Source organism: Micromesistius poutassou (assembly GCF_964030765.1).
Source record: "Micromesistius poutassou genome assembly, contig: SCAFFOLD_4330, whole genome shotgun sequence".
NCBI classification, from domain to species: domain Eukaryota; kingdom Metazoa; phylum Chordata; class Actinopteri; order Gadiformes; family Gadidae; genus Micromesistius; species Micromesistius poutassou.
In genome coordinates this window covers 1-22087 of record NW_028178474.1, presented here as the reverse complement: position 1 = coordinate 22087, position 22087 = coordinate 1, and the positions used below count along the sequence as shown (strand labels likewise).

The 22087-nt window shown below is 45.7% G+C and overlaps 1 protein-coding gene and 1 pseudogene across 2 annotated transcripts; both read right to left on the bottom strand.

Annotated features, from left to right (window-relative positions):
* Positions 1-592: 592 nt before the first annotated feature.
* On the bottom strand, positions 593-2878 carry LOC311373714 (stonustoxin subunit beta-like; annotated as a pseudogene). The gene is made up of 2 exons: positions 2869-2878; positions 593-1300 (listed from the first exon to the last, which is right to left on the bottom strand). The product of its transcript is annotated as a stonustoxin subunit beta-like (transcript).
* Positions 2879-3826: 948 nt separating this feature from the next.
* On the bottom strand, positions 3827-16156 carry LOC311373715 (uncharacterized protein; the record flags this gene model as incomplete). The annotated part of the gene is given in 13 exon segments (XM_084490339.1): positions 3827-4092; positions 4095-4430; positions 6358-6404; positions 7769-7942; positions 9757-9930; positions 10663-10836; positions 11316-11489; positions 11923-13750; positions 14147-14375; positions 14561-14630; positions 14995-15111; positions 15186-15302; positions 16038-16156. Coding segments are annotated over 13 exon segments (3825 nt in total).
* Positions 16157-22087: the final 5931 nt, after the last annotated feature.

The following is a 22087-nucleotide window of genomic DNA, read 5'->3' as shown; positions in this document are numbered from 1 at the left end:
AGGATTAGGACAAAAGTGATGATCAGAGCCCTGGAGAATAAAATATGTTAATGTCTGAAAATGGACAAATATTGTAGCATAAAAAAAACATGTGATTTACCATCAATAGGTATTTAATATACATTTCAAATTAAAAATGAAATCTTAATAAAACCTGCTCAGGTGACCCTATGGAAGATCTTAAAAGTCTCTTCCTTTCATGGTTTACCATCATCAACTTTTAGGAAGCCCCATAAAAAGGAGGGGGAGACGGGGGGGAGGAGGGGGAGAGGGAGACGGGGGGGAGGAGGGGGAGAGGGAGATGGGGGGGAGGAGGGGGAGTGGGAGACGGGGGGGAGAAGGGGGAGACGAGGGGGGAGGAGGGGGGGAGTGGGAGACGGGGGGGAGAAGGGGGAGACGAGGGGGGAGGAGGGGAGGAGGGAGACGAGGGGGGAGGAGGGGGGGAGTGGGAGACGAAAGAGAAAGCGAGAGGGACAGAGAGAGAGAAAAAGAGAGAGAGAGAGACTATAACTGCCACAGAGACACTGAGCAATCAGCCTCAGCAAGCAGCCTCGCAGAAGCACTGTTTGTGTGTGCGTGTGTTTGTCTCTACATGTGTGTGTGTGTGTGTGTGTGTGTGTGTGTGTGTGTGTCTGTGTGTGTGTGTATGTATGTGTGTGTGTGTGTGTGTATTTATGTATGTATGTGTGTGTGTGTGCGCCCGCCCGCCTGTCCGCCCTTTTTTTTTTCTACAGCCGACACAGAGACACTGAGTGTCTCAGTATCCCCGGCCCCCACGGCCCCGCTACGTAAAACCCAGGGAGGAGGTCCTCCTGGGTGAAGGTGGACCTGAAGGTGTGGATGTGTGTCAGTGTGTCTGAGGACCCTCCTACACCTCGGGACACTCTGTAGAAGGACAGAGTGCCAGCAGGCCGGTCCAGATACACTCCTACTCTGGTAGAGCCAGCGGGGGGGAGAGGGAGGTCTGTCTGACTACCGTTGTACACGGCAGAGTAACCACCATCATGACACTCAAGACTCCAGGACTTGTTGTTCCCTCCAAGCCAGCTGTCACCACCCCATCCTCTCCTTGTGATTCCTCTGTATGTCACTCCTATCCCAACATATCCTTTCCTCTCTACCTCCCAGTAACAGCGGCCAGTCAGAGCCTCTCTACACAACACCTGGGGCAGGCGGTTAAATCTCTCTGGGTGATCCGGATACGACTGGTCCTCTCTGACCCGCGTCACCTTTCTGTTGTCCTCAGACAGAGAGAGTCGTCTGTGGGCTGTGTTTGGGTCCAGTGTGAGTTCACAGGCATCTGACGGGAGAACAAGACATGATATTATTCATAATTCCCGAGATATTCCAGGTTATTCGCCCCAAATCCCCCCATTCATTTGCATTGGAAAATTAAAAAAATGCTGATTCATGCTTGAGCCCCCGCGACCCGACCCCGGATAAGCGGATGAGGATTTGTTTTCAGTTGGTATATATATATATATACATACATACATATATAAATACAAAATGATATATATATTTATATATACACATACATACATACATACATACATACATATATATATATATAATTTTGTATACGTGTATATATATATACACATACATTTATGAATATATATATATATATATATATATTTATAAAACGGGTGGCTTAAATCAAGCGATCTGATTGGTTCCCAACTGTTGTATATTGAGCGTATACACACAGCTATGACGCCCGTTCAGTTTACAGAGTTCAGTATCACTCCGTGCCTAACTTGAACTGTTGTTTATTTATATATAAAAGCAATAGCATAGTTCACTGAAGCCTAAAAACATGTTGATTGCTGGAGAGGGTGGAAATGTTGTTAAGCAATAGGCACACGCTGAGTGAACTGGTCGATAGAAGGCTAAATTGCCGGCGAACCGAGCTACCGTCTCTAGCCTTCTCTCTGAAGGACGCTACAGTGTGTTGCATAGCAATGGCCGTACACTTTGCCGGCAGCCAGGAGGGACTACTTTTTTGTATTCGTTAAAAAAAATGCTTTTCCGACTTTCTAGCTTTTTCAAAATTGAGGGTGTCTATGACTTTCATTTCGCCATATTTACGTAACCGTTTTATAAAAGCAATAGATCACTTCAGTCAGTGATATACGGTCATTATACCACAGTGAAGGGGGTCGCCGCCCCTCCGCTGCGCGTCGGGACAGACAACACCCCTTAACTGTGGTATAATGAGCGTATACCATCTATTGCTTAAATATAGTATATAGATATTTATATATTATATTATATAATATCAAATTATATATAGAGCTCCAGGAGTCGCAAACGGCAACAATCACTTTCTCCTCCAAGCTGCGGTTCACTGCTGAGTGCAGGGAACGGTTGGCCCGGCTGGTTGAACGCTGATTGGCTGTTTTACGTTACTTCCCCCACGTTACTTCCCCCAGGGAGTGAACGCTGATTGGCTGTCTCACACGAATACCGCAGCAAAGTTGAAATATTTCAACTTCAGCAAAATTTTTCGCGCTGCAAATCCTCGTGAACGCGCTCGCCTGTGACAGGGCAAAATGTCGCGCCGTCAATCAAATCTTGCCGCAGGTTTTTGCTGTGACAAATTTCGCCCGATTCGCGTCTCTACGTTGACTTTGTATGGAATCGTGTTGCGCCGTTGCGTTTGGTGTGAACACACAGTTACGTCCTTGCGGACCCTCCTTGCGTCCACCACAAGGGCCTGACGTGCGCCTCCCAAAAAATGTCACCTTCCGTCGAGGCGACGCAGCAGCGAGGGCTGTGATTGGTCCGCTCACTAAAACCTGACGCAGAACCACAAAGGTTCACGACTGCGTTGAAGCGTCTGCGTGGTCGTTGCGTTGCGTGAACGTGGGACCATATTCAGCCCTTAACTGTTGGACCAGAGAACTGGTAGGTGTGTACACACACACACACACACACACACGTATATCTTAGTGCTGTCAATTGAAAGCACAATTTGTTGTGATTAATCACAATCAATTGCTTTTTTTCTCTTAAAGGGACACTGTAGCATTTTAAGAAATGTATTAGCTCTTCCCAGGTTTAAAGAGCTAATGAAGGATTACGATTTTTCAAAAGGACTTTGAAGTTTCCTGCTTCCTTATCAACAGGTAAGTCAATGTGTCTAAAGTCTAAATTACAAGCCTTTCTCATTGCTTGGTTGTGTAATTCATTACATAGGCAGCATAACAGTAGAACATGTATAGTTAACAGCCTCATTGGTGGATAGCAGCATGGTTAATGGTAAATGAACTGCATTTATACAGCGCATTTCTTGTAACCAGTGGCCACCCAAAGCGCTTTACAATATTGCCTGACATTCACCCATTCATGCACACGTTCACACACCGACGGCGGAGTCAGCCACGCAAGGCGACAGCCAGCTGGTCAGGAGCAGTTAGGGTGAGGCGTCTCGCTCAGGGACACCTCGACACTCAGCGAGGAGGAGGAGCCGGGGATCCAACCAGCAACCTTGTGGTTACCAGCCAACCCGCTCTACCCCCTGAGCTAATGCCGGCCTGTTCATTGGCCGATCAGTTTTACCTCGACGCCATGGCAACCAGCCTGAGACGATAAACGTTACGTGGACCCCCCCCCCCCCCCACCACCAACAACTCCGCCCGCGCGCATCCCCGAACGAAAACAACTTCCCGCGCCTGGTCTGTCTGTCTGTCTGTCTGTCTGTCTGTCTGTCTGTCTGTCTGTGTGGCAACCCCGCGCTGTCTGGAGTGGACGAAGCGCGCCAGCACCTCTCCATTGGGATCACCTGGGGGGGGGGGGGGGGGGGCAAGACGGCAGAGGGGTTTTAAGGGCCGGGCACGCGGGAGACGGGGAGGAAAGTCGAGTGGAAGACAGTCGGGGGTAAGGGACACAGAGACGCTGAGTTACCCTTTCTCTCTACCCAAAACCCAGGGAGGAGGCCCTCCTGGGTGAAGGTGGACCTGAAGGTGTGGATGTGTGTCAGTGTGTCTGAGGACCCTCCTACACCTCGGGACACTCTGTAGAAGGACAGAGTGCCAGCAGGCCGGTCCAGATACACTCCTACTCTGGTAGAGCCAGCGGGGGGGAGGGCATGGCTGTCTCTCTACCATTGTACCGGGCAGAGTAACCATCATCATAACAAACAAGACTCCAGGACTTGTTGTTATATCCAAGCCCGCTGTCACCACCACCTCTCCTTGTGATTCCTCTGTATGTCACTCCTATCTCAACCCATCCTTTCCTCTCTACCTCCCAGTAACAGCGGCCAGTCAGAGCCTCTCTACACAACACCTGGGGGTAGTAGTCAAATCTCTCTGGGTGATCCGGATACGACTGGTCCTCTCTGACCCACGTCACCTTTCTGTTGTCCTCAGACAGAGAGAGTCGTCTGTGGGCTGTGTTTGGGCCCAGTGTGAGTTCACAGGCATCTGACGGGAGAACAAGACACCATCAGGGGCCGACACCAGGGGGCAGTAACGGTTCTACATTGAATTACACCCCGGGCGAGACCCACTCCGTTCGCCCCCCCCCCCCCCGAAGTTGTTGACGGGGACGGGGACGGGGGGGGTATTATCGATAATAGAAAATGCGCTGATCATTTTTTTTCTGGTGTACTCGTGCCGCCCCCCCTGTAATCCCTGTAACTGCCCGCTTCGCCCGTGCCTAAAACCGCCACTGCCAGGGGGGGGCGGGAGCACGGGCCCCGGATAAACAAAGGGCCCGTTCATTTTTTTAATCAAAAATTGAGGGCCCCTGGCCCCTCTCCTGCCATCTTCAGCGTGAGGCCGAACTTTCTAGGAAAACAGACTTAATGGCTGGTTCAGACTACACGATTCTCAGATATTCCTCCACGATTTAACATGTCCCACTATGATTTAACATGTCCCACTATGATTTAACATGTCACACTATGATTTAACATGTCCCACTATGATTTAACATGTCCCACTATGATTTAACATGTCCCACTATGATTTAACATGTCACACTATGATTTAACATGTCACACTATGATTTAACATGTCCCACTATGATTTAACATGTCCCACTATGATTTAACATGTCACACTATGATTTAACATGTCCCACTATGATTTAACATGTCCCACTATGATTTAACATGTCACACTATGATTTAACATGTCCCACTATGATTTAACATGTCCCATTATGATTTAACATGTCACACTATGATTTAACATGTCACACTATGATTTAACATGTCCCACTATGATTTAACATGTCCCACTATGATTTAACATGTCACACTATGATTTAACATGTCACACTATGATTTAACATGTCACACTATGATTTAACATGTCACACTATGATTTAACATGTCACACTATGATTTAACATGTCACACTATACGACCACAGTGCCAGGAAATCGGTTCACGACACATGCAGCAACAACGCAGCAACAAAGTGTCAATAACAATGGATCCCGAGTTCCTATACTAGTCTAGGCATTATAATGGCGGTCAGGGTTAGGGTCAGGGTTAGGGTCAGGGTCAGGGATAGGGTCAGGGTCAGGGTTAGGGTCAGGGTCAGGGTTAGGGTTAGGGTCAGGGTCAGGGTTAGGGTTAGGGTCAGGGTCAGGGTGAGGGTGAGGGTTAGGGTCAGGGTCAGGGTCAGGGTCAGGGTTAGGGTGAGGGTTAGGGTGAGGGTTATGGCGTAGCGCAGTGAAGTCTAGAGAGATGTGCGGATGAGCTGTAATGTCATCCACACCTGCTGCTTAATATCAATAATCCACCCGCAGCAACGTTTTTTTCAACAACTGATACCCGCACCCGCCCGATCATCATTCATTTAGGGTGACCAGACGTCCCGGTTTTGCGGTAGGCCATGCTATCTATGAATGAGGGCAAATTGACAGAGAGGGTTATGGGTGTAGATCGTTCTAGATCTGCCTTTATCCTGGTAAAGGCTTCAGACCGTTAAGACCTTACATGTCAGGGAGACCATGTATAGAACCGTCCTAGAGCCAGGAGCCATCGCTAAATATATTGTTTAAACTTGCTACAATTTCTCTAGAATTGCTAGAAAAGGTCAAAAAAATTGGAAGCTCCTTCCAAACCCAGCTGAGTTCTGTTTATATTATATAGTCTACAATATAACAAGCAGGCCTACACCAAGTATATGAAATGTCTCAAAGGAATACGTCTCTCAAAGTGATTATTGAATGCCATTTATATGGCGTGTGGCGGGTTTAAATATCTATCCCTGGAGTGTTGGCTCCTCTATTATATTATTTACGGTAGCCATTTACGTGGGAGCGCGCAGTGTGGATGGACTTTCCATCTCTAAAGTTAGTGTGTGTTGAGATGAATCGAACAAAACAGATACTTACACTTCCTTAGAGCTGGTTTCAGCCTCCATGCTCCACCGTGCTCCACACTGGGGAGACAAAGAGAGAGCAGCATGTTGTCTTTAAACAGGGAAACATTATTCACATGTTAACAAAGAGAGAGCAGCATGTTGTCTTTAAACAGGGAAACATTATTCACATGTTTACAAAGAGAGAGCAGCATGTTGTCTTTAGACAGGGAAACATTATTCACATGTTAACAAAGAGAGAGCAGCATGTTGTCTTTAGATAGGGAAACATTATTCACATGTTAACAAAGAGAGAGCAGCATGTTGTCTTTAAACAGGGAAACATTATTCACATGTTAACAAAGAGAGAGCAGCATGTTGTCTTTAGACAGGGAAACATTATTCACATGTTAACAAAGAGAGAGCAGCATGTTGTCTTTAGACAGGGAAACATTATTCACATGTTAACAAAGAGAGAGCAGCATGTTGTCTTTAGACAGGGAAACATTATTCACATGTTAACAAAGAGAGAGCAGCATGTTGTCTTTAGACAGGGAAACATTATTCACATGTTAACAAAGAGAGAGCAGCATGTTGTCTTTAGACAGGGAAACATTATTCACATGTTAACAAAGAGAGAGCAGCATGTTGTCTTTAGATAGGGAAACATTATTCACATGTTAACAAAGAGAGAGCAGCATGTTGTCTTTAGACAGGGAAACATTATTCACATGTTAACAAAGAGAGTGTGCAGATGGCTCCGCTGCGTTCATGTTAGTATCACGTTAGTATTATTATTCACTCGTGATTAAGCACATAATCAACCAGAACTCGCTGATGGCTCGGTGGTTCGTAACGTTAACTGATTAAGGACAGACAGCTAACCTCGTCAGCTGACTGCGTGGGTCACACACTCCGCGCCAATACAATCGTTGGCTTTTTGGCGGGAAACCTACAACCGCTATCGACCACCTCAATGTTAAGGCCTAGCTGCATGCTAACCCCCAGCTCCACGCTTACGCCTAGCTCCATGCTAGGCCACGCCAAATATGAGTGTGTTGCACTCACTATCAATAAATATTTTATAAAAGTACTCTGAATCCTAATTTACTGACTCATCATGCCTGGCTCCATGTTAACATCCAGCTCTATGCTAACCAATCATTGGCCAATCAAAAAACAAACACACTCAAACGTCTGTTTTAAACCAACACATTAATTCACCAGACAGTTAGTGCCAAACACAGCAATACGCCAAATGTTAATGTGTTGCACTAACTATCAATAAATATAATTCTATAAAAGTCGTCTGAATCCTAATCTGCCGTCTCATCACTTTCTACACAACATGCGTTACAACTGCGTTTTGAAAACACTTCATCTAGCAGCGGCTTGAACCATTGTAGGAGACTTTGTCCCCGAGTGGAGAGCTGTCCTCTCCATACCTGAGAGTGTCCAGTCTCCAGCGTGGATCCTCCAGTCCAGCAGAGAGCAGCGCAGCTCCAGAGTCTCCTGGGTGATTGTAGCTCAGGTCCAGCTCTCTCAGATGGGAGGGGTTGGAGCCCAGAGCTGAGGCCAGAGAAGCACAGCCTTCCTGTGTGACCAGGCAGCCAGACAACCTGTGTACACACACACACACACACCATTTATTCTATCTAGCAGTTTGTACCAAATTAAACACATTTAGAAAGTGTATTCATTCCATATGGAGGACAATGAGATATTGTTCTGTTAGAGTCAGGAGAAGTCCTCTCACTGATGCATCATTTCCGGGTCAGGTGTTTGCCCGTGCAGGTAATGCTCCGCGCCCCTGCTGCGGCTACTGCTTTGTTTCATTTATCACTGTGTCCTCATGCTCAAAGCCGGTGTGTTTTCACTGCAGAGCAGCGACTGCGTGCTCCGTGCTCTGTTTAGTCGCTGGTTCTCTCGAGCGGTAAGTGTCCTCTCTCTCTGTGTTACACCGAATGCTATCCTGTAGCTAATGCTAGTGTGGTCACAGGTAGATGTCCCCTGCCGTGTGTCTCTCCCTCCCTCCCTCTCCCTGTGCAGGTTTGACTTTGAAAACGGGTATGCTACCTTAAATCTAACCTCCAAAAGCCTTGATAAATGTAGCTTAGCCATACTAATTTTATGTTTATTGACAGGGAACGCTCATCAGCTGGCCGAAATCTATAGATTTATCTGATTTATCTGACTCCGCCACCAGCTGATAGGGGCCGCTGCTGCTTTGTACACAGCTTTTGTCTATAGCTTTGTCTACAGCTTTGTCTGCTGTTTGTCTCTGCTGCTAATCACACCATTTGTCTCTGCTGCTATATACAACGTTGTCCCTTGCTTTGTCTCCGGCAGCCACTTATTCCTTGCTGCTCTGTGCTGCTTGGTGGTGCTGCTGTTGCTGGCTTTTGGCTACAGCCGGCTTGCATGGTGGACTGCCGACACCACACCTTTAACCTGTTTATCCCTTTAATTTGAGCCCAATGATTTTGAGGAGTTAATCCCTTAATTTTGTTTTGTTTTCTGTACTTTATTATTTTGATTAAGTAAATTGTTTTGTTAAGTTTATTTTGTGAACTATTTCCTGCTTCATGTTGTATATTGCTTCATACATTTTGGGTTAATTATTTCCGTTGTAACTTCCTTTTTGTTTCCTTCTCAGTGGCTGCAGGCTGGTGGTGGTGCTGGTGACGTGGGTGGTGGTGTCCCTCATTCTTGTGTGCTGTGCTTCCTTGGATTTGGTGATACCAGTGTGTGACTGCCACGTGTGTCTGGGTGAACCATTTCCCTTTAATTTATTCCTGTTGAGTCCCCTTCCCCTTCACCTGCTCTTTCCCCACCAGTAGGCCTCAGCCCCTGATTAGGCTCCTTGTTTATTAGTTGGGATGAATGCTCATTTTTGTGATAATATATATATTTTATTAAACAAAGTATTTTTGTAAACTGGGAACCACGTGTCTTGCCTGTTGAGTGGAACAAACCTGTGTTTTTGATCAATGTAAAATAATATGTAATAATTCCTTGGGTGCAATTCCCAAGGTGGCGTTGTCGAGCAACCTAAGATTCACATTGAGAGCCTCCACGCCACCACATTAATAAAGGACATCTTTACTGTTCAATATGTTTCACTTTACCATGGCCAGTGATGTTTTAGTGGTGAGGGGTGCATTATATTCAGATCACAGCACGGCTAAAGCCTCATCACCATGTCTACACTAATGACAACTCCTCAGCTCTCATCAGCTGACCAGAGTTACATAATGTATAACATACATAACATACTAGCAGTTAACAGGTCAACAACCCCTAACCCTCGCATCAGCTGGCCAGAGTTACATCACGTATAACATACGTATCGATATTGATAACAGTCCACCTAGTCGTGGATCATCCCTTACATATTAAACGACGCAGTTTGAAGAAGAGGGTGATAACTGACCTGAGAGTTCCCAGTGTACAGTGTGGACTCCCCAGTCCAGCAGAGAGCAGCTTCACTCCTGAATCCTGCAGATCATTGGTACTCAGGTCCAGCTCTCTCAGACTAGAGGAGTTGGAGCTGAGAACTGAGGCCAGAGAAGCACAGCCTTCCTGTGTGATCAGGCAGCCAGACAACCTGCACACACACACACACACCATTTATTCTTTCTGGTTGAGAGCAGTTTGTACTAAAGTAACCACATTTATAAAGTGTAGGCCTATTCATCATTCCATTTGGAGGACAAGTTAAAGCTTTATAAAATATATTTTTTATAATATCGAAACAGAATTTCGATATCATTTATACTTTATTCAGAATCACAGTTTAAGTTTAATATGGCTTTGTTTTCAGTTGGTCTCATTGATTTACGTTGACTCTAGAGCGTGAGGACATTCAGACAGTGTTGCCAGATTGGGCGCTTTTCCCGCAGATTAAAGAACGTTAATGTCACAATAAAAAATTTGACGCTGTTTAAATGGGTTTGCGGTAACGCTGTTAACAACGCGTTTCACTGACAGCACTAATATTAATATTACTTTTTATTTCAGTACTATGAATAACATGTATTACAAAAGAATACATGTTATTCATAATACTGAAATAAAAAGTAGATCTACAGAGATGTTTTGTGGATAATTATACATTTTATTCCAATATTATGTATATTGTGTTGTGAGGAGAATGAATAACCGAGTGAGCAGGAAAATACTTTTCGAGCATGAGAGCAAAGACGGCATTTGTCTGCGTGGGGGTGTCAGTTGCGTGCTGCTTCACTTTACGTGCACACTTTTATGGATGTAAATCTGTTGAATGTCTTCTGATATTGAACCTTGTGGTGTAACTGTTTGTCCACTGAGTAAAACTGACCTGAGAGTTTCCAGTGTACAGTGTGGACTCCCCAGTCCAGCAGAGAGCAGCTTCACTCCTGAATCCTGCAGATCATTGGTACTCAGGTCCAGCTCTCTCAGACTAGAGGAGTTGGAGCTGAGAACTGAGGCCAGAGAAGCACAGCCTTCCTGTGTGATCAGGCAGCCAGACAACCTGCATACACACACACACACAGACACACACACACCATTTACTCTTTCTGGTTGAGAGCAGTTCGTACTAAAGTAACCACATTTATAAAGTGTATTCATCATTCCATTTGTAGAACAAGTTAAAGCTTTATTGATCCATTATGGAGACAAAGCTGTGTCACCCTGTTTGAGAACAGGAAGAGGAAGTGGGGAGAGGACATCATCACAGACAGTAGAACTTCCTTCACATGGATTTGAAACAGGATCGTAAACAAATGCTCCTTTCTCAATAGCTACAACTCAATGAGATATTGTTCAGTTATAGTCAGGAGAACTCGGCTGTGTTTGGTACGCTAAGACGGTTTCTTCACATGTTCTAACATTGTGTAGAACCAGTGAGTGTTTTGTCAGCAGGGAAAAGAGCAACAGAAATGCATCAGGCAGGAGCAGCACTTACTGGAAGCTAGAATAACCAGTTTGAAGAAGAGGCTGATAACTGACCTGAGAGTTTCCAGTGTACAGTGTGGACTCCCCAGTCCAGCAGAGAGCAGCTTCACTCCTGAATCCTTCAGATCATTGGTACTCAGGTCCAGCTCTCTCAGACTAGAGGAGTTGGAGCTGAGAACTGAGGCCAGAGCTTTACAGCATCTCTTTGACAGATTACAGCCATTCAGCCTTGGTCAAAAGTAAACAGAACATGTTAGGAACTGTGATTAAAATAACACATCTTTAACTTATTACATAATGAAGGAATGTTATTAGTTGAAAAAATATTTCATCAATCATTAGATGTTTAAATGTTTATTATGTTTCAGGTGTAAAATGTTAAATATTTTTTATTTGTGTTTGAAAATGTTTTTGTAAATTAATACTACTTCTATATTATGTTATTTTTAATATGCTCTTATGTGTACTGTTATACATTATACCTATGTTTTGTATATTATTATTTTATATTCTTATAATATGTTTATTATGTTGTGAGTAGAATAGTAATACATGTTTTTATGAACCTACAGAGATCTTATGCATATTATTTTAACCTTATATTCCAGTTTTAGGTATATTGTGTTGTGTGTATTGTTATACATGTTATAAGTGAACCTACAGAGATGTTTTGGAGGCTTTGACCACTGGCAGCAGCCTCAGAAGACCCTCCTCTGAAGCAGAGTATTTCTTCAGGTCAAACACGTCCAGCTCCTCTTCTGATGTCAGTAAGATGAAGACCAGTGCTGACCACTGAGCAGGGGAGAGAGATTCTCTGGAGAGACTTCCTGATGTGAGGTACTTTTGGATCTCCTCCAGTAGAGAATGGTCGTTCAGCTCATTCAAACAGTGGAGCAGGTTGATGCTTCTCTCTGGAGAGAGATCTCCATTTAACTTCTTCTTGATGTAGGACACTGTTTCCTCATGTGTGCATGAGGTGTCTTTCCCTTCCTGTCCACTTACTGTCTTTCCCAGCAGACCTTGTAGAATATTTTGATTGGTCTCCAGAGAGAGGCCCAGGAGGAAACGGAGGAACAAGTCCAGGTGTCCGTTCTTACTTTGTAAGGCCTTGTCCACAGCACTCTGGTAAAGTTTGAGCTTTCTTTTTGTTGTTTCTTTGTTTCTCACAAGAATAGACCAGAGCGATTGCAGTTGTCCTAAAAGCAGATTGACACCAGTCTCGATGAAGGACAGAAAGACATAAAGGGCAGCCAGAAACTCCTGGATGCTCAGATGGACAAAGGAGAACACCTTGTCCTGGTACAGCCCACACTCCTCTTTAAAGATCTGGGTGAACACTCCTGAGTACACTGAGGCTGCTCTGATATCGATGTCACACTCTGCCAGGTCGGCCTCGTAGAAGATCAGGTTGCCTTTTTCCAGCTGGTTAAAAGCCAGTTTTCCAAGAGAAACAATGATCTCCCTGCTCTCTGAACTCCAGTGTGGATCCGTTTCAGCTCTCCCATGGTACTTCCTGTCCCTCTGTATGGACTGAAGCCTCAGAAAGTAGATGTACATCTGAGTTACGGTCTTGGGCTTCTCTTCTATCTGGGATTTTTTGAAGATGTCCTCCAGAACTGTAGCAGTAATCCAACAGAAGACTGGGATGTGACACATGATGTGGAGGCTTCGTGATTTCTTCACGTGGGAGATGATTGTGTTGGCCAGCGTCTCCTCTCTGAATCTCTTCCTGAAGTACTCCTCCTTCTGTGGGTCGGTGAACCCTCTCACCTCTGTAACCATGTCAACACACTCAGCAGGGATCTGATTGGCTGCCGCAGGGCGTGTGGTTATCCAGATGCGAGCGGAGGGAAGCAGGTTGCCCCTGATGAGGTTTGTCAGCAACACGTCCACTGAGGTCGGCTTTGTGACATCAGTCCAGGTCTGGTTGTTCTGGAAGTCCAGAGGAAGTCGGCACTCATCTAGACCATCCAAGATGAAGACAACTTGGAACCGGTCAAATCTGAAGATTCCTGCTTCTTTGGTCTCAATAAAGAAGTGATGAAGAAGTTCCACCAAGCTAAACTCTTTCCCTTCCAGTAAATTCAACTCTCTAAAAGTGAATATAAATGTGAAGTGTATGTCGTGGTTAGTTTTGTCTTCAGCCCAGTCCAGAGTGAACTTATGTGTCAAGATGGTTTTACCAATGCCGGCCACTCCAGTTGTCATTATTGTTCTGATTGGTTGATCTTGTCCAGGTAAGGGTTTAAAGATGTCTTCACATCTGATTGGTGTTTCTTCCTTGGCTGGTTTCCTGGAAGCTGTTTCAATCAGTCTGACCTCATGCTCCTGGTTGACCTCTCCACTGCCTCTCTCTGTGATGAAGAGCTCTGTGTAGATGTCATTCAGACCTGTTGGCTGTCCTGCTTTAGGGATTCCCTCAAACACACACCTGCATTTCTCTTTCAGATGAGACTTGATTTTATGTTGGCACTCAACAGCAACAGTTTCTATGACAAAACAATGGTTGACATTATTGGACACATTTGAATTATTCCTGTACAATTCTAAACTTCATGATATTTATATAGCTATATCAATTCTACTTAAGAGGTGTCTTATAACCTGTTAAGTAGTGCTATCATTGTTGTGTATCAGTAGAAAGTGACTGATGCAAGATGCTGATATAACAAGATAGTGTTGCATCTCTTCCACTGAGTTATGCTCTGGTATATATATGTTTTTAGCATTGTCACTTATTGATGACCGGATGGCAACCTGGAAATTCTACTAGATACAACCTGGAATATTGCCCCCCATTCCCTTTCACACATGACTTCATGCAGGAAATGTTCAGGAACATTTAGAACAGCAAGAATGCATTTGTTATATTGTGAATCTCTTACCGCCCCTCAGTGTGTCGGCCAGTTCCTCCTGGTTCATCTCCATCAGGCAGAGCTTTGTGATGTCTACCACTCCCTCTATGGCGCGCCTCCTCTGCTCCTCCTTCTTACCATCCACCTCCTCCTCCTCCTCCCTCTGACTCTCTGAGCATTGTGGGTAATCTGGGAAGAGATCCCTCCAGAGCTTCTTCAGCTCCTTGTCTAGGAAAGCGTGTGCGTTCTCCTCAGCCCTCTGGAACAGAACAAACATCAAAGAGAACTTTACTGTGAACTCACTGAGGACATCAGAAGCATCTGTCCTGGATTCACGTCCCGCTGGTCTGAAGAGGGAAGCCTGGAGACTATGAGCACCACAAGAGATGCTTTCTAATGTTCATGTAGAGCTAAAGTCAAACGTCTTGGTGGACATTTACACACCTTGATCAGCTCTGTTTGATGCTGCTGTACAGACTGAGCACTAGTGACCTTTGACCTCTGGAGGGGTTGTCTGTGGAGAGAACACACAGGGTAAACATAATCACACACAGTACACATACAAAAGGGGGGAGAGTGAGAGTTTATATTTATACTGTGCAAGTATTCTGTTTAATTGTATTTATTTAGTTATTATTCTACGTTTTGTATCTTTATTTAATTTTTACATTTATTTTGTATTTTTATTTATCCCTTAATCTCTCTCTCTTTTGATTCTTGAGCTGCAATAACAAGAGAGATTCCCCTTGTGTGGGATTCATAAAGTTGTAATCCTCTGTAATCCTCTTCAGTTAGTTAATGATTGATTGTGAGAGAGAGTATCAGTAGAGTCTGATAACAACCAACTGGTCTGTTGTCATGGTCTGTTTGAAACCTACCTCTCCTCTCTGGAGGGGCGTCCATCTTTAAAGACAGGAGGTATCCACATAGAGCTGTCACTCTTCATGGAGACACAGCTGGGTCCAGGGGAGTCTGCTCTCTGCTGCTGGACTCTTCTAGAAAAACAAGAACCAGGATTTATGGATGTTTGATAGATGCTGTATTTCTATAATCTCTGATAAATCCTTACATTTTCTCAATAGAGTTATTTCCATCTTTAAACTGGTCAGGTATATCCATAGAGTGGTCACTCTTCATGGAGACACAGCTGGGTCCAGGGGAGTCTGCTCTCTGCTGCTGCTCTGGTCTTCAACACAACACACACACAGCTGTTACTCAGACTAATGATGGAGTAGGGCTGGGCGATATGGCTGAAAACTGTATCACGATATGAGTGTTTCACATCGGTCGAAAAATATAAACGTAAACAGTTTTATTTTAAACTTAACCTTCCCCTGATTGTAGGCAGACAGGGAAAAGGAATGTCAACACAACCATGGAAAACTCAAATAAATATAAACATAAGTCTGAATGAAAATGAACATCACAATGAAAACTTAACAATTATCAATTATAAAGTGCTCAAAAACATGTGCTACAAAAAAGTGTTCTAAAAACATTTGCAGTGTTAAATGTAAACATAAGAGATGAGATCATGAGATCACTATTGCATTACTTGGATTAAAGCTTATCTTCAACCTAGAACATGGAACATATGGATGTCATTGTTGTTGGGACATGGAGATATGTCCAGTACTGTCATGAACCATCATCCATGTTGTAAAGATCGCTAGTTAGCATGTTCGCTAACTAGCGATTAGCACCTATTAGTGATTTTGTTGTTATGCTTGCTATCCATGTCATAACAAAAATGCCTACATTAAACAGAATAATGATAATGCCATCAAAGGGGGAAATGGGACATGGATATATGTCCAGTACTGTCATGAACCAATGCTGGCCGCGGCGCCTGATATCTGAGAAGAACTACTACTAACTCTGAGATGGACAACAGTCACAGACAGAGAGATCCTCTTCTTACCTCTTAGCTTTGCTCTGGCGGCCATGTTCCCCAGACAGAGTGGTCTTAGAGGTAGGACCCCCCTCCTCCCTCTCCTCATCCATAGCAGACTGGAGACCTGGACACAAACACAACTCCATATTGTTTCTGTGGATTGTATTTGGGTACCAGACAGGACATTCTTGTAGAGAAGACTGTATATCCTCCTCCTCTCTGACACACACACACACACACACACACACACACACACACACACACACACACACACACACACACACACACACACACACACACACACACACACACACACACACACACACACACACTCTATCACTATCTATGTCTAGATCTCATACACACTATCACTATCTATGTCTAGATCTACACACTCTATCACTAACTGTCTAGATCTACACACTCTATCACTATCTATGTCTAGATCTACACACTCTATCACTAACTGTCTAGATCTACACACTCTATCACTATCTATGTCTAGATCTCATACACACTATCACTATCTATGTCTAGATCTACACACTCTATCACTAACCGTCTAGATCTACACACTCCATCCTATGTCTAGATCTCATGCACACTATCACTATCTATGTCTAGATCTACACACTCTATCACTATCTATGTCTAGATCTCATACATCATTATTAGGACAATTCTATATTTTCCTTTTGAACTGCTGCTGTGGGGTTCTGCGGGTGTAGGCAGAGGGGTTAATATGGAATGATAAGAAAAAAAACACAAAACAAAAATAACTTGGCCCTAACCCTACACTCATAAAGAAGGAGGATTCAGAGAACTGAGGTCTACCCAGCCCAAGAGACAATCACCCATTGTTAACTCTCCATGGGGAGACTAGATAAGAGCTGGGACGTACCATTATTGAATACAAAGTGGGGATCCATATTAAGGTATGAATACCCACATCATCCGTTATTGCTATCAAATTCAAATTAATCATTCACAAAGTAAAAATATTATTAATTCATGTTTCCATTTCTTTTTACATACATATTTACATACATATTCTTTTTAAATACAAAATTGCAAAAGACTCCCGTTTCCCCCCTTTTATCTGCCGGATGGTACGGTCTGACCACGACTGACTGGGAGCAGTTGATAACGCGGTGTCCTATCAGAGACGGCCGACCGTGATTAGTGTGGGAGGAAATGTTGCTCCCTCACAACGGGAACCAATGAAACGTCTCTTCCCCAGAGTGGAGTCACTGGCCTCAAGAGTGTAAAGATCAGTGTACTAAACCGTTATCGACGCTCATAAAGCCAACAATAAGTCACTCATGTGACCAATAAACCTCCACAACACACTACACGTGTACAGTCCAAGAGACGGTCACCTGTTCCTTTATTCAGACAGGTTGTCTCTCTGAGATCAATATCTCTTCTACAGCAGGAACCTGGGAACACTGAAATCGGACTGAAAACTGTTTAATTTAGAATATATGAATACATTGCAAACATATCACCAATAATCTTAAGAAAACATGACATTAAGCAAACTGTACCTTAGCTTCTCTGTGGTGAAGATGTGTTCAGCCCCGCAAAGTCTGAAAATATAAAAGCAGAAAAGCAGGGAGAGTAAGATGGGTTGAAGGAAGAGATTCAGGCGTTCACCAAAACACAAAGGAAGTGTTTAGAACGGAGACAGAACACTCACACGGTTCTAAAGGTTCTGAGAGTAAAGATTGAGCTGCTGCTCCTCAGTGAAGACAGATGGAATGAGGAAGGAGGCGTTGAACGACAGCTAACTCCACCTTAACCCTGGACCTGGACCTGAGTAAGAGCTGTCATTAATCAATCATCAACCAACTAAAGACGATTAATGGTTAACCTGTACTCCTTATGCACACACACACACGTCGGGTTTTAGTGAGCGGACCAATCACAGCCCTCGCTGCTGCGTCGCCTCGACGGAAGGTGACAGCTTTTGGGAGGCGCACGTCAGGCCCTCGCGGTGGACGCAAGGAGGGTCCGCGAGGACGGACTTGCCTTGCGTGAACGTGGGACCATGACCAGCCCTTAAGGGCGCACTCACACTAGGCCAAGTGTCCCTGTACCGTACTCAAGTACGACCCCCCCCCCCCCCCCCACTCACACTAGACCGAGTGTCCCTGTACCGTACTCAAGTACGACCCCCCCCCCCCCCCCCACTCACACTAGACCGAGTGTCCCTGTACCGTACTCAAGTACGACCCCCCCCCCCCCCCCACTCACACTAGACCGAGTGTCCCTGTACCGTACTCAAGTACGACCCCCCCCCCCCCCCCCCACTCACACTAGACCGAGTGTCCCTGTACCGTACTCAAGTACGACCCCCCCCCCCCCCACTGACCTGCTCTCACACTAGACCGAGTGTCCCTGTACCGTACTCAAGTACGACCCCCCCCCCCCCCCCCCCCACTCACACTAGACCGAGTGTCCCTGTACCGTACTCAAGTAGGACCCCCCCCCCCCCCACTCACACTAGACCGAGTGTCCCTGTACCGTACTCAAGTACGACCCCCCCCCCCCCCCCCCACTAGACAATCTCAAGTGAGTGCGGTTGCCTCTTGTACACGCGGTTGCGTATCTTGCGTGTAAGAGCTGTCATTAAAACAATCAATCATTAACTAACTAAAGAGGATAACTGGTTTACCTGTACTCCTCACACACACACACAGACACACACACACACACACGCACGCACACACGCACGCACGGCCATTTACCAATAAAACATCCACAAGCAGGTAAGATAAGATTAACTTTATCAATCCCACACGATGGAATCACTTGTTATTGCAGCTCAAGAGTCAAAAGCACAGAGAAAGAGAGATTAATGATTTATCTCTCACGTAGAGTGTCTCTCACTCTACGTCCCTCTCCCCCTCTCTCTCTCTCTCTCTCTCTCTCTCTCTCTCTCTCTCTCTCTCTCTCTCTCTCTCTCTCTCCCTGTCTCTCTCAGTCAGGTTTAATACTACAGCATATATTAATACTAATTATAATACTGATGACAGTGATATAGCTAGTCAGGTTTAGGATTTAGTATACATTAATACATTGTGAATACATGACCAATAATCTGAAGAAAACATGACATTAAGCAAACTGTACCTTAGCTTCTCTTGATGAAAACGCGTTCAGCCCCACAAAGTCTGAAAATATAAAAGCAGAAAAGCAGGGAGAGTAAGATGGGTTGAAGGAAGAGATTCAGGCGTTCACCAAAACACAAAGGAAGTGTTTAGAACGGAGACAGAACACTCACACGGTTCTAAAGGTTCTGAGAGTAAAGATTGAGCTGCTGCTCCTCAGTGAAGACAGATGGAATGAGGAAGGAGGCGTTGAACGACAGCTAACTCCACCTTAAACCTTTATGACGGTCAGGGCTGGGCTTCACCAGAACACACACCCAGAACTGTATCAGGTGATGAGATAAGACAGAGCAAAGGGTTGAGGAGGTCCATATAAAGCTATAAAACCACCAGGTCCCAGTCACCACGTTGGAGGTTAAAACAGTGCAGCTAAAGTTACGTCAAGGCTATTAAGTTCTGCTGTACTTTGTATCGTCTGCTGTGAAATCACGTGACTCCCGACGTATCCAAATACAGATCGGATGAAAAGCTAAGGAATCACTTTTATCACTTTGAAGGAGAAGAAAACGACTGAAGACTTTTCTGATTTATTTTTCACATCAGTGTACTAAACCGTTATCGACGCTGATAAAACCAACAATAAGTCACTCATGTGACCAATAAACCTCCACAACACACTACACGTGTACAGTCCAAGAGACGGTCACAACTCGTCCTTTCAGCTCAAAACAGGGAATGTTTGAATCCAAAGCGTTTTCCATTAGAACCCAATGTGAGTTCAGTTCCGTTCCTGGACCAGAGGTTCCTTATGAAAACGCCCTCAACACAGTGAAACTAGTTATTGATGTTCTGACCCATGTTCCTTTGTTCAGACAGGTTGTCTCTCTGAGAACAATATCTCTTCTACAGCATGTTATGATATTTTAGTCCAGGAAAGGCCGCCGAGACAGGATCGCTTTTAACTCACTTTATTTGGTTAAGGTTATTGGTCTATTGTCTATCGTCTATGAAACTAAAGGAGAGGGATCGTATATAACACACGTGGAGCGTCTCTAAGCTTTACATTTAATCGATACGCCGCCCAAGAGATTCTGATTCTATGATAGCGGGGTCCGAGTTAAATAGGCAGGTAGAGGTGGGCGTGTTCTGTGGCTTTAAAAGCCCGCCCCCTTCATCTATGACGCAAGTCTTACAGCTTATGTTATGTTTACTCAGTATTGTGGCTATGGGAGAATATTATGGCTGAAATATGTTACAAGCAGGAACCTGGGAACACTGAACCTGGACTGTAAACCGATTCATTTAGAACATATTAATACAGTGAGAACATATGACCCTTCATTAATCTGTCATTAATCAATCATTAACGAACTAAAGAGGATCACGCTGCTTTTAGACCACAGTAAAGGGCTCTTTATGGTCCCACGTTCACGCTAGTGGTGGATTTCATGATTTGTTTGAATGAATCAGTTTGCGTCGGTCAGTTCTCCAAGATGAGACGTTCGTTCGTTCGTTCGCATTTCCGGTAGCGGTGAATCATGATTCTCAGTCACTGAGTCGGTCAGACTCGGCTCCTCCCTCGTTCTCATTCTCAAACGAATCACGATCGTGCAACGGTGCAAACGGTCATCAATCAACACAACATTAACTAAGTTCCTTTTAGCTGAGGAGTGCTTCATGTTCTGAATCGGGATGTTGTTGCCCGGCTGACTCTCGTGACGTCTCAGTCCTCGAGTCTTCACCGCTAAACACAGTCAGTGAACGAACGGCGACTCGCGAGTCAGCGTGACTCAGCGACTAGTGGGCGGAGCTGGGAGTCGAGTCTCGGAGAACGAACGAGACGAACAACGACGAACGAGAGCGACGAATCAGGTCGGTTCGTTCGTTTTACAGAGTCGTTCGTTCGAACTGATTCGTTCGTGAACGAGCCACCACTAGTTCACGCAACGCAACGACCACGCAGATGCGTCCACGCAGTCCTGAACCTTTGTGGTTCTGCGTCGGGTTTTAGTGAGTGGACCAATCACAGCCCTCGCTGCTGAGTCGCCTCGACGGAAGGTGACAACTTTTGGGAGGCGCACGTCAGGGCCCTCGCGGTGGACGCAAGGAGGGTCCGCGAGGACGGACTTGCCTTGCGTGAACGTGGGGCCATGACCAGCCCTTAAGGGCGCACTCACACTAGGCCAAGTGTCCCTGTACCGTACTCAAGTACGACCCCCCCCCCCCCCCACTGACCTGCACTCACACTAGACCGAGTGTCCCTGTACCGTACTCAAGTACGACCCCCCCCCCCCCCCCCCCCACTCACACTAGACCGAGTGTCCCTGTACCGTACTCAAGTACGACCCCCCCCCCCCCCCCCACTCACACTAGACCGAGTGTCCCTGTACCGTACTCAAGTACGACCCCCCCCCTCCCCACTCACACTAGACCGAGTGTCCCTGTACCGTACTCAAGTACGACCCCCCCCCCCCCACTCACACTAGACCGAGTGTCCCTGTACCATACTCAAGTACGACCCCCCCCCCCCCACTCACACTAGACCGAGTGTCCCTGTACCGTACTCAAGTACGACCCCCCCCCCCCCCCCCCCACTCACACTAGACCGAGTGTCCCTGTACCGTACTCAAGTACGACCCCCCCCCCCCCCCACTCACACTAGGCCAAGTGTCCCTGTACCGTACTCAAGTAGGACCCCCCCCCCCCCCCCCCCCACTCACACTAGACCGAGTGTCCCTGTACCGTACTCAAGTACGACCCCCCCCCCCCCCACTCACACTAGACCGAGTGTCCCTGTACCGTACTCAAGTACGACCCCCCCCCCCCCCCCCCCACTCACACTAGACCGAGTGTCCCTGTACCGTACTCAAGTACGACCCCCCCCCCCCCCACTAGACAATCTCAACTGGGCCTGAGTGCGGTTGCCTCTTGTACACGCGGTTGCGTATCTTGCGTGTAAGAGCT